Below are 11,538 nucleotides of genomic sequence, written 5' to 3' on the forward strand. Positions count from 1 at the left end.
GTACCTGAAGGAAACGAAGGGATCAAAGAACTATTTGAAGAAATAATGATAGAAAACTTCCCGAACCTGGTGAAGGAAATAGACATACAACCCTCAGATGCTCAGAAAGTCACAAAAAGGATGAACCCAAAGAGGCCCACACCGAGACACATCATAATTAAAATGCCAAAGGTTAAATACAAAGATAAACTTAAAAGCAGCAAGAAAAAAGCAGTTAGTTAACTTTAAAGGAGCACCCATAAGACTAGCAGCTGATTCCTCAAAAGAAACTTTGCTGGACAGAAGGGTTTGGTACAAAATATTTAACATGATGAAGACCCAGCATCTACAACCAAGAATACTTTATCTAGCAAAGCTTTCATTTAGAGTTGAAGGACAGATACAGTTTCCCAGACAAAAATATGCTAAAGGAATTTATTATCACTAAGCCAGTATTACAGGAAATGCTGGAGGTTCTTTAAGAAGAAAAAAACATGTATCAAAAACAGGAATAAAGAATGGTAACAACTACATTCCTATCAATAAGTACCTTAAAAGGAAAAGAATTAAGTGCTCCAACCAAAATATAGAGTGGCTGAAAGCATAAGAAAACAAGACCCCTACCTATGAAAAGGAAGGGGATGGGAAAAGATATTGCTGTGATGAACCTAGGAGGTATTTAAGTCAGATAGAGGAAGATAAACAATATATGATTTCACTTATGTGTGGAATTTAAGCAATAAAAAGAACTAATCAAAAAAATAATAATAACTGTTACGTTTTGTCATTTTTGGTGATTATAAAGATGGAAGCATACTTTAAGTATGACTTTGGGTAAGTTAACATCTTAGTGCCTCAGTTTTCTCATAAGGAAATGGCAATGTTGTGAGTATTAAATAAATTAATACATAAAGAAAAAAGAAGAAGCTACTATAGTAGCTTTATGACATGATGGCAGCATAGACTGAGGAACAGAGAGAAATGGTGGGATAGAATAATTATATTTGTCGTCAAGTTCTCTGGACTTAATAATGGATGGAAGTGAGAGAAGAATAAAAGAGAAGTCATGATGACTCTATAGTTTTTCACCTGAACTGCTTGGTAAATAGTGCCAGGGGTGTGCAGGTGCTAGTGCACAACTGCTCACAAGAGTCGATTGTGCCCAACTCTTCCTGATCTGGTTCAGTGACCTCATATTGATAGCTTGACATTGATAATGTTGGCATTATACTGCAAACACTACAATCTAGGACTTCTCCACCCTTCCAATCCCCTCACTCATGGACAGTCGTCTGTCACAGCTTTACCAGCACACTGGTAGATGGTGTCATTACCTGCACTGGGGAAGGTTGTAAGTAGACCTGTGTTGGTGAGAGGAAAGGTCTCTAGAGTTCAGTAGAAACAAATGAAACCTACTGAGTTTTATATGCCTATTAGTCACCTAAGTGAAGATACCATGTCCACAGTTAAATTTGAATCTGAAGTTTAGAGCAAGTTGTAGTCTAGAGGTATAAATATCTGAGTTGTTGAAATGTATATCTTATTTAAAACCCAAAGTCTACATGGGATCACCTAGGGAGAGACTGCAGTGAAGAGGAGGGTCCAGAATTGAGCTTTGTGTCCCTACACTATTTAGAGGTGGGAAAGAAGGGGAGAAACCAGAAAAAGAGGATGAAAAAGTGTCACTATTAAAGGGGGAAAAAAGAACAGGAGTTTGTGGTGTCTGGGAACCCTGAGAAAGTTTCTGTTGGGGAGGTAGTGAAAAACTGTGTCAAATGATGCTAACAAGTAATGGCAACACATGACAGACACTGGGGACCTTGAGGAGATCTGTTTCAGTGAAGTAGAGGAGGGAGAGCCTAACTGCACTGGGTTAGAGCATAAAGAGGAAATGAAGACACAAAGAGCAAGTGTAGACCCATCTTCTTATTGAACCCATTTGCTTCTACTGCCTTGGAAACCTGCTCTATCATTCTGACTTGTGCAGCATCTCCAAATGTTTGTACCTCATTATGCCTTGTCATGGCAAGGCAATCATGCTCATATCTTTCCATTTTTCTATCTTGTGTTAATTACTATGTAAGTATGGATCTCTTCCCCCCTCATTGAAATTGAGATCCTTGAAACAGGGTCTCTGCTCCCCCCAGGGCCCTCTGTACCTACCACATTGATGATTTCATAATGGTTTACTTAATAAACTAAACTGAATACAAAATAAATTAATGCAAAGGAAAATAAAATTGTTTATAGTGTTTTAGTCCTCTAGGAGCCATAAGGAAATCACAACCACTACTCTATACCTGTATGTACAAGGGTGGGTTTTATGAGGTTTGGATAAGATGGGAACCACGAGGCTGAGGGTGGTCCCTTTCTGCCCACATGGTTAGTTACAGTAGGTGGTGTTTGTGGTTTCCTCAACAGCAGGGACATACTCCGCCTTCTCTTAGATGACAGAGGGTTGTTGGGTTCTCCAGGACGTTTCACTTTGTTTTGTGGCCCTGCTACAAACTCATCTGTTTCATCAATCATCATTCCCTAAAAAACATCATTGAACATATTCCATTAAAAACAATACTGCAAGCACTCTTCATATGCTACACAATCATGTATTACATCACCAGTATAGGCCTTAATCACGGGCCAAAGATTTATCATGTCCCACACAGACTCTGTTCTTAGAAAATGCTACTCAATTTTAATCCAGTCTAAGTGGAACAAGTAGGAAACTAAAACGTAAGGTGTTGGCCAAGGTCAAGCATAACACAATCCTGATTAACCAGAAGGCTTGAGGAATGAGCAACTCTCAGCAACCAATGGGAATAAACCCACAGTTACCTTTCTGAAGAAGTACAAACCATTTTGAATCAACACTTGGTAAGAGAAATCATCCCTTTTTGTGTGCTTTTGTGTCTCAAATTCATCATTAAGAAATACTGATTAACACTGTACAGAATGCTGCATGTACATGGTGAAGAACAGGTAGATGGAAAATGTAATTACCTCAAAGAGATTCAAATATGTCCACTTTGGTGCTGTACAGAAATGAGGGGCTTTTCATTCTTGGGGATATATAAAAGATGAGAACCAGCAGTATAGAAGGTCAGCTAAAAGCTGTTCTCATCCAAGGATAGCCCAAGAATATATGCTACCATTATTTGAATAAAATCATGATAAATGACTTTTACAAAGCATTTTCTAAAGGAAAACACAACAGAAAGGGGAAAACATATTTGCTAGCATCTATTACATGTCCAGGAATGCTCTAAACAGTATAGATGTACTAACTCAATCCTCCACAGAGCTTTATGAGATAGGTGTAATAATTATCTCTAGTATTGCAAATGAGGAAGCCAAGACACAGAAAGAGTCAGAAAAATTCCAATTAATTGAATATTGGAGTGAAGTGGAATACTTTTCAGTCTAGTTTTGTTACAGAACAGATTACTGCATGTTCTTAATAACAATGGTCTCCTCCGTCAGTGCAGATATAATCTCTTTTGTCTTCATGCTTAAATGGTCAGTCTCTCTCTCTCTCTCCTTCTCTCTCTCTCTCCCTCTCCCTCTCCCTCTCTCTCTTACACACACACTACTGACATTTAGATCTCTAGTAGGACAATTCAAACAAAGTAATATCACCTAGTACTTCATATTTCAAGAGAAACACTTTGCCACTATCTAGATAAAGCACTAGACATCTGAAAAATGGAAACTGAGGAAATAAATAGTGATTTTAATATTGCATAAATTAATGTGTGGAGGTGGGAATGAATATAGACTCTGAATCTGGAAAGATGTAAGTTTAAATCCTGGCTCTTATCAGTTGTGTCATTTTATCACTGTGAGCCTTCATTTCTTCTTAGTAAAGGGCAGACAGTAATACTTATCTGCAGAACGGTTGTGAGCATTAAATGTGATCAGTTCAAACACCAGCTCCTACTAGGTACTCAATAAATGTCAGCTATTATTTTCCTTAACCAAGACACTCTTGCATCAGGAGGCCCCCACTTTCCATAAACAAATAACCCTGGAGTCATATTTTATCTTTTAAATAAACAGAAGGAGAACCTCTGATTTATATTCATCTTGCCAAGAAGAAATGAATTATAGCAAGAATAGCACAATTTGGGCAGAAACAGAAATAGGTATCCTACCTTCTTATCTTGTTTAAATGGGTTGCCAAAAGTATGCAGTCTTTTGGGTTGATCTGGATCAATCTCTCGAAGTGGAGAAGCCAATGTCTTTAAATATTCCTGATAATTACCCATTTGTGCTACTGGAACACTATGAAGAGAATCTGCAAGTCACCAGAAAAGAAACAGATGTTATACAGCTGAAGTGTATAGTCCTTTTGAGAGAACATGTTCATAATCTGGCTTAATAATATGCATGTTGGCATCCAATAACCTAAAATGTCAAATCTAGCATTCTAGGACCTCAAATCATCTCTCTTTATCCCACTCATTACCAGTCTATCATCACTACTGCCTCCAAGCTCAAATCATTAGGCCAGGAACAACTCCCTGACCCTTCAAACCAGGTTTGAGAATGAGCTGACTTCTCATTGGAATGACACCATCTCAACTCAAAACACTAAATTTATTCTGCATTTTGAAGAGCTTAGGCCTCATGGTTTTATCTTATCATCAGAGAAAATTGATTAGTGGGCCTCACCTTCTTGGAGAATTTGATTAAATCTACAGGCACTCTTCACAGAAAAGCCCCGCCTCCCATAAAAATTGGTGTATAATTTCAAGAGGTTGGCCAGGCTGATTTGCACACTTTAATGGACAAATGACCCTGTATAAACTGAACAAAACAGAGTCTAGGGGAATTTTACACTATCACCAATTATCCTGGACACTATCAGTTTTGCTCTTTTTATGAGGAGTTCTGGATTGAATTCATCACAATAGGCTGGGTGGTATAATGTTGGGGCATACAATTTCTGAAATATGACAGACCAAGGTTCTGCCAGTTTCCAACTTGCTAAACCTGGGAAAATTACTAAAATGGTCACTCTCAGTTCCCATACCCATATCCCATATCCATATCTATTTCATGGGGTTATCTTGTGGCTCATGAGGTAAATAAAGCATGATAGTATAATATATGCATTGATTAATGCATACTTCCCCTTAAACCTGAGAACAAAAAACTTGTGCCTGGGTAGATATAGAGATTTAGTGAAAATAGCCATTCTAAACAATAAAGTATTACAAAATAATCTATTTGTTAGGTAACACCTTTTTGTATGTCCAGCGTGACATTTTCCTAATCAAGAAAAACAACTTCTGTGTTCACTTACCTTCGTCTTGTCCCACAATAAATTTGTGTGTTTTCAGCAGATTGGATCTCATTCTGGTTAACTGGTCTAAAAGACCTCTACGTGAAATATCATAAGCATTTCTATATGTCTGAGGTTTCAAATCCTATTTGAAATGAAACAAATATTTTCAGTTACTCCTGAGTCTTTTAATATAGAAATACAATTCTTAACCCTCTTAAAATCTAAGCGAAGGACTCTATATTCAATATAATTGATTATGGCAGAATTTTCCCTGTGGAAAATTCTCACTTGCTGGCCTCGTTCTGAATTCTAATACACCCACAAGTATTAAATACGTCACTAGGAATAGTCTTTTTCAAGTATGTCATTTAAAACGTCAAATCCTGAGGTTTATGCCTGTGGCAGCCTTGCAGGCCCACTTCTTGTAATCAGATGTATTCCTCTGGCAGCCATGGAGGTGAGCTGCTGGGATCTCCCCACAAAAGGAAAGCCTGCTCCTGGGAGGAGTGCAGCTAGCTGAGTGCCTCCAGCTGTAGTGCCTTAGGGACCTGCTGTAGCATTTGAGCTGAGGCCATGCTCTTCCCAGGCCGCTCCCAGCCAGTGACTGAGAATGGTGGGGGTGTTAGAGCCTGGCCAGTTCTGCCCAACATAGACCTCCTCTATGGGGAATCTTGGTGCCAGAGATCCCTGCTGGGCTGGCCAAGACTTTCTCCCAGCTACGCCGATGTCTGAGGCTCCTCATAGCCATTCCTCCTTCCTCCTTTCCCCTCACAGGTGCTAGATCAGCATTGTGGCCTGAAGGCTCTCCCTGCTCACTTCTGTTCCCTCTACCCTTTATCTTTCACAGACATTACCCCCTAAACACATCCTGTACATTTCATTCCATACTGGCAGGATAATTCCTAAACTGGTCCATCAATAACTGTAAAGTCCAATACAGGATTGTAATTATTTCAAAACTAAATATGAAAGACATGCAAATATAAATTATTCATGTCACAATTTACCTTGTTTAAAAGCCCTACTTGGAAGCCAGCAAATTCTTTGGTATTCATTTCTGTCAGTCTCAGTGAAGTTTCCCCTATAATTTCTTTCAAAAGTTTTCTAAAATTTTTACTGTGAGTCAAGAACACACCACCTCCAGAATGATTTTTCACTTTGATTCCAATTTCCTGGGGAGGTTTCTTCCCCACTGATGCTAGTATTCGTTCTGACTCTAGTTTTGTCTAAAATCAAAGTACATAGTATGTTATGAAAAGATCTATATTATCACTATCATTTTTACTACTTAAGAAAGATACTTTAAGAACACAAGAGAACAATTTTCAATTGGAAATCACAGAAAAACGGGTAATTAAACATTTTCCTGTGCTTCTCTGAACTACCAAAGCAAATAGAGAAGAGAGGGGGCTAGAAAGACAAATATATATTTTTTATCTTGTCTAGTGTCAAAATTATGATTGAATCATGGAGAGAATGGACACTATAGATAGAAATTACATTCATAGACATTTAAAATCTCATTTTGTTATTGTAAAATCTAGTCTAAGTCAACATATTCATTTCAAACCCAGACATAAAGGTTTAAGACTCTGTATTTATAAATGTAAACTAGAATTAAAATTCAGATTACATAGATTGGCATAATTTCTGAAAAAAAAATTAAACTGTTTATTTCTAATATTAAACCATCCAAAAAAAGCAAAGCTTAATTTAACAAATATTATCAGTAAATAATTTGTATTAAATACTCAATAAATTTCTTACTTACAACAAAAAATTCTCTTAATAGACAGTATTATACCATACTGATAAATAGTGCTTGAGAGTGTATTGTTGTAATATATTGGGCATATTTTGTGATTTACATACATCTGAGATAGTTCAAGGAACACTAGTGACACAGAGTTATTAAATTAGTAATTAAATTAGTAATTAGAGCTATTTTAAATTAGTAATGATCTTTTCTTTTTCCCTAAAAGGTGGAATTCCACCAATGTCCAATAAGCCCAAAATAATTTTGACTTTTTTGTGGTTTGGTTAGAGATATTCATTAATTTTCCCTAATCATTAGAATTAAGTATGTTTATTATCTTTTTAAAAAATTAAGTCATGAAATAAGGGATAAGAGCAAATGAAGGGTCTGTTTCCATAAATGGTCCCAAAAGCTCATTTATAAAACCATACAAGCAATGTGTCCCAGAAGGTCCCAGAACTTGCATGACTTTCAACTCTGTTCACTATTCTTCCTTGTGGCCACACCCTGCTGACACAGCCTTAAAGGCCTAAGGTAAACGTCAAATAAAAAATATATAAATCAATAGATCAATCAATAAATAACCAAAACAAAACATTAACAACAAAAATCTATCAGCAGAGAGGAAAAGGGGTTAAGGGCACATTTGGTAGACCAGAAATCTGGGTTTGTCTTTCCTTTCTTTTGCAGTTATGAGCACACTGGACTGGTAGGAGCTGGTAAACTCCAGACCGTACTTTAAGTTCTAGCAAGGTGTGTCAGCATCTTAAATTGTGGAGGCATTTTGGGTCTTTAGTGAAATCTGCCACTTTTTTGCTTACTACTCTCTGTTTTTTAAAGGCCCAACTTGCAAACATATCCAACTTAAAGTACTGTAGTCATTGCAAATGCTACAACTGTTCCCTACCTGGGAATACACTTGTGCATTAGAAAGTAAAGCTGCTGCATGAATTTGTCATATAACATAACACATTTGTATGACAGTAAAGCTCTAACTCAGTAGTTCTCAAACATATCCATCCTGCAAGAATGGGCTAGGTAGAGGTGAGAAGTATGATAAGTAGGGGTGAGTGGAGGATGAGGTACTAATAGAGAGGGGCAGGCAAGGGACAAGGTGAATAATGGCAAATGAGTTGTGGGTATAAAGTAACAGATGGAGGGCAAGAAGAGAGGAGGTTGAACTCCACTCTTCAGGTCCCCTTGGGGCCTATCACCTCCAGTATGAGGAACACTAGTCTCATCTCCCCCTCTCCAAGAAAAAGCATATGGATATTTATTGCCTAAAAACTAATTTTAGACAAGTCATTTAATCACACCATGCCTCAGTGTGCTGACCTAAAAAGGGGGGATGCTCTAGTCCAATGTAACTTGAGGAGAAACTAGGTTGAGGATAAGACAAAATGTGACCCATGAAATAATTCTATTAAGCCTCTGCCCCTCTTAGGCCACAAAATATCAACCAGCTTATGGGTAGGACAAACTGGCAAACAAAAGGAGAAATGGCACAGCATCAGATGATACTGACAGACCCTTAACTGCAGTTTAATGGTGAAGCCAGAAGCCATAGAGAATCACATTAGTACTAATCGATAAAGTGTAGAAATATATACACATTTAATTTGAAAAATTACAATTACACTAGAGAATAAGGAAATGCACTTCTGAGGGCAAAGGATTTTTGTTTGTTTGTTTTTACCAATACTACCTGTTGGCTGAGTTTTTTAAGGTAAGAGATAACACTGTAACTAAGTCCACAATCTAAATTATCTGATATCAGATTTGGAGCTCCCATCATCCTTAGTGCTTTCTTTAATGGCTATAAGGAAACAAAATACACAACAGTAAGAATAGAATAAATCTTAAAATACTCAAAGTTCAGTTATAAGGGGCAAAGGGACATGATTCATTTCTTAGAAGTCAAGGTGCTGCACATAAAACCAAACATGGAACATTAAAAAGTGGCAATGAAAACAGCAGAGAAGGAGCAGAAAGTAAAAAAAAAAAATCAGAAGAGAGTGGGATAAGAAGAGCAAGTAACAGCAAATTCAAACAGGTAAACTGCTTTCAGTCTTAATTCCCGTCATAACATTATTTCACATTGTATTTTATTGTGCACCCCATTCCTGCCATGGTAAATACTAATACACCCCAATTTCTCCTCCCAGAACCAGACACCAATGGTTCTGCCTTTTCATCTCTAGAAACTTGGCTTAAAGTTCACCACATCCACCTCTGAAGTGATTTTAATAAATCTTGATTTAGATTATGTGACCAGTTCAAGATCATCATGAATACGTTTCTCAAATTGTAAAAACCCAAGTGAGGCAAAGTAGTTTCGTATTCTTTTTGGAGCCCCCCTCCACACGCCAGTGCCCTTATTTCATGCTGTGTCTAGGACACATTTAATAGGCGAGAAGTAAATATAATGTCTTTAGAATTCTTTTTCAGAGGGAAACCCCATACTGAGAATTTCTAGAGTTAAAAAGGGAAGTTGATAAAATACATGAATCTAGACCTATTTTTCTTAAATTCCAAATGATAATTTCATAAGGTTAGTTTTAATAAGAGAAACATAGATGTGTTTTATAAAAATAACCATGGCAGTTAGAGAAAATAAAATAAAGAAAACAATTCTTTTTGTGCCACCATGATATCGCCAAGTTCTTATGCATAATTTGAGAAGACAATGGCAACACAAATATTTATAAATTAAAAAAAATGTATATCTTATTTCAGGGGTAAAGTTTTTGGTTCATTGGCATTTCTTGTGACAAGAATCGTCATTGATACAGTTAATACATATATACACATAAATACATACTAATAGGTAGTATGGAGGCAGAGTTTTTAAGTAGATGTCAAAAGCCTGTCGCCACTTCAGATTTGGCTTAAGCTTGTGAACTTTAAACAAGTCATCTGCAAGGGGAAAAAAAACAAATAAAGTATTACATTATTCCACTCCTAAACTCCAAGATCTAAATCAAGCAACTCACATCTATTATTATCATTTCCTAGAAATCTCAAGTTTTAATTACATTAGATGAACCTTTCATTGGAATTTATTCGATTGTTTTTTTTTTTGTTACTATTTACCAAAATTATATATGGTATTTTTCTAGAAAGTGAAATAAATTTTCAAGTTACAGATTTTTCTTTCATCTGTGAAGTTACATAAAATATTAAATAAAACATTGACTGAGATCCACGTGAAATATTTTTTCTGACCTATTACATATTGGTAAATCTACTGTAGTAATTTTCACTTGAGAGAGAATCCATGGTCACTGGTTGATGAAATATTCTGTTTACTTAAATAGAGGATGTGATAACAACAATAAAACTGAACTCATAGATACAGAAAATAGATTCGTTGCCAGAGGTGGAAAAGAGTTGAGGGGTGGGTGAAATGAGTGAAGGTGGTCAAATGGTACAAACTTCCAATTATAAAATAAATAAGTCATGGGGATATAATGTACAGTACAGTGACTATTGTTAATAATATTGTATTTCACATTTGAAAGTTGCTAAGAGGGTAGATCTTAAAAGTTCTCATCATAAGAAAAATATTTGTAACTATGTGTGGTGATGGATGCTAACTAGACTTATAGTGATGGCCATTTTGCAATATATACAAATATTGCATCATTATGTTGAACATTTATCATCTGAAATTAAAATAATGTCATAAGTCAATTATATCTCAGTAATAAATGCATACATACATACACACACATACATACTACATGCATACTACATACATACATACATAGTGTTATACTTTTTGCTGAAAGGTCCAAGGTAAGAGATTTTATAAAGTATATGAGAACAAAAGCTAAGTCTCTAATTTCTAGATAATGATGGCAATCTCTAAATTCTGTTTTGGATTCCCCCAAATTAGCCTATACTTTGTTTAGCTATATTTTCCCCCTCTTCATTTCTTTGATTTCAGTGGTCAGATATTTTGATCCAAACTTTGGGTCTCTCAAATATTAGTTAACAATTGGGTAAAAATAAGTAGAGATGTTAGGTTGAAGTTTAAAATTCTGTACAACTAAATATGTCTCTTGAATACCATGTGCATTAATACAACTAAAGATATTTTCCTTAATAAGCAAATATCCCCTATCTTTTCGCATTCAAATTTAATTATTTTAATAATCTAAATGCATTATATACACCACATGAAAATTTCCAAAACATCTCATTATTTCCTTCCAAGGGTAAAAAAAAATATTTGTTTATAACATAATAATTCAAAATTGCTATCTCCAAACATCAAAATGAACCTGCCACACTTACTATAAATACCAAAGGTATTTTAGATTCATCCTCTATTTTATTTCTTCAGGTTTTATTGGCTTTTATCCAAAAACAAATGCTTTACTTCCTAGGACAAGACCATTCCTATGCCATATGCATAATTTCTCTACAAATAGGGCTATTCTTTGAAATTCTGAATTGTTTTAGTTAAGAAAAGTAACTACATATTTTTTTCCTTTTACTGCTATAATAAATT

The 11,538-nt window shown here is 35.8% G+C and overlaps 1 protein-coding gene across 4 annotated transcripts in view; it reads right to left on the reverse strand.

Annotated features, from left to right (window-relative positions):
* LOC102880776 (integrator complex subunit 6-like) overlaps window positions 1-11,538 on the reverse strand; it is a 62,246-nt gene that overhangs the window by 5,039 nt on the left and 45,669 nt on the right. Inside the window, exons 10-15 of one of the 4 annotated variants that reach the window (XM_006917184.3) lie at window positions 9,844-9,938; window positions 8,728-8,838; window positions 6,274-6,492; window positions 5,285-5,408; window positions 4,131-4,273; window positions 2,280-2,514 (exon numbers count right to left, since the gene is read on the reverse strand). In XM_006917184.3, coding sequence (XP_006917246.1) covers window positions 2,280-2,514; window positions 4,131-4,273; window positions 5,285-5,408; window positions 6,274-6,492; window positions 8,728-8,838; window positions 9,844-9,938 — 927 coding nt within the window. The remainder of the gene's footprint in view (window positions 1-2,279; window positions 2,515-4,130; window positions 4,274-5,284; window positions 5,409-6,273; window positions 6,493-8,727; window positions 8,839-9,843; window positions 9,939-11,538) is intronic. The other 3 variants (XM_015593444.2, XM_025050516.1, XM_015593443.2) reach the window with 3 other exon arrangements.

Source organism: Pteropus alecto, unplaced genomic scaffold, assembly GCF_000325575.1.
Source record: "Pteropus alecto unplaced genomic scaffold, ASM32557v1 scaffold577, whole genome shotgun sequence".
Classification (NCBI taxonomy): Eukaryota; Metazoa; Chordata; class Mammalia; order Chiroptera; family Pteropodidae; genus Pteropus; species Pteropus alecto.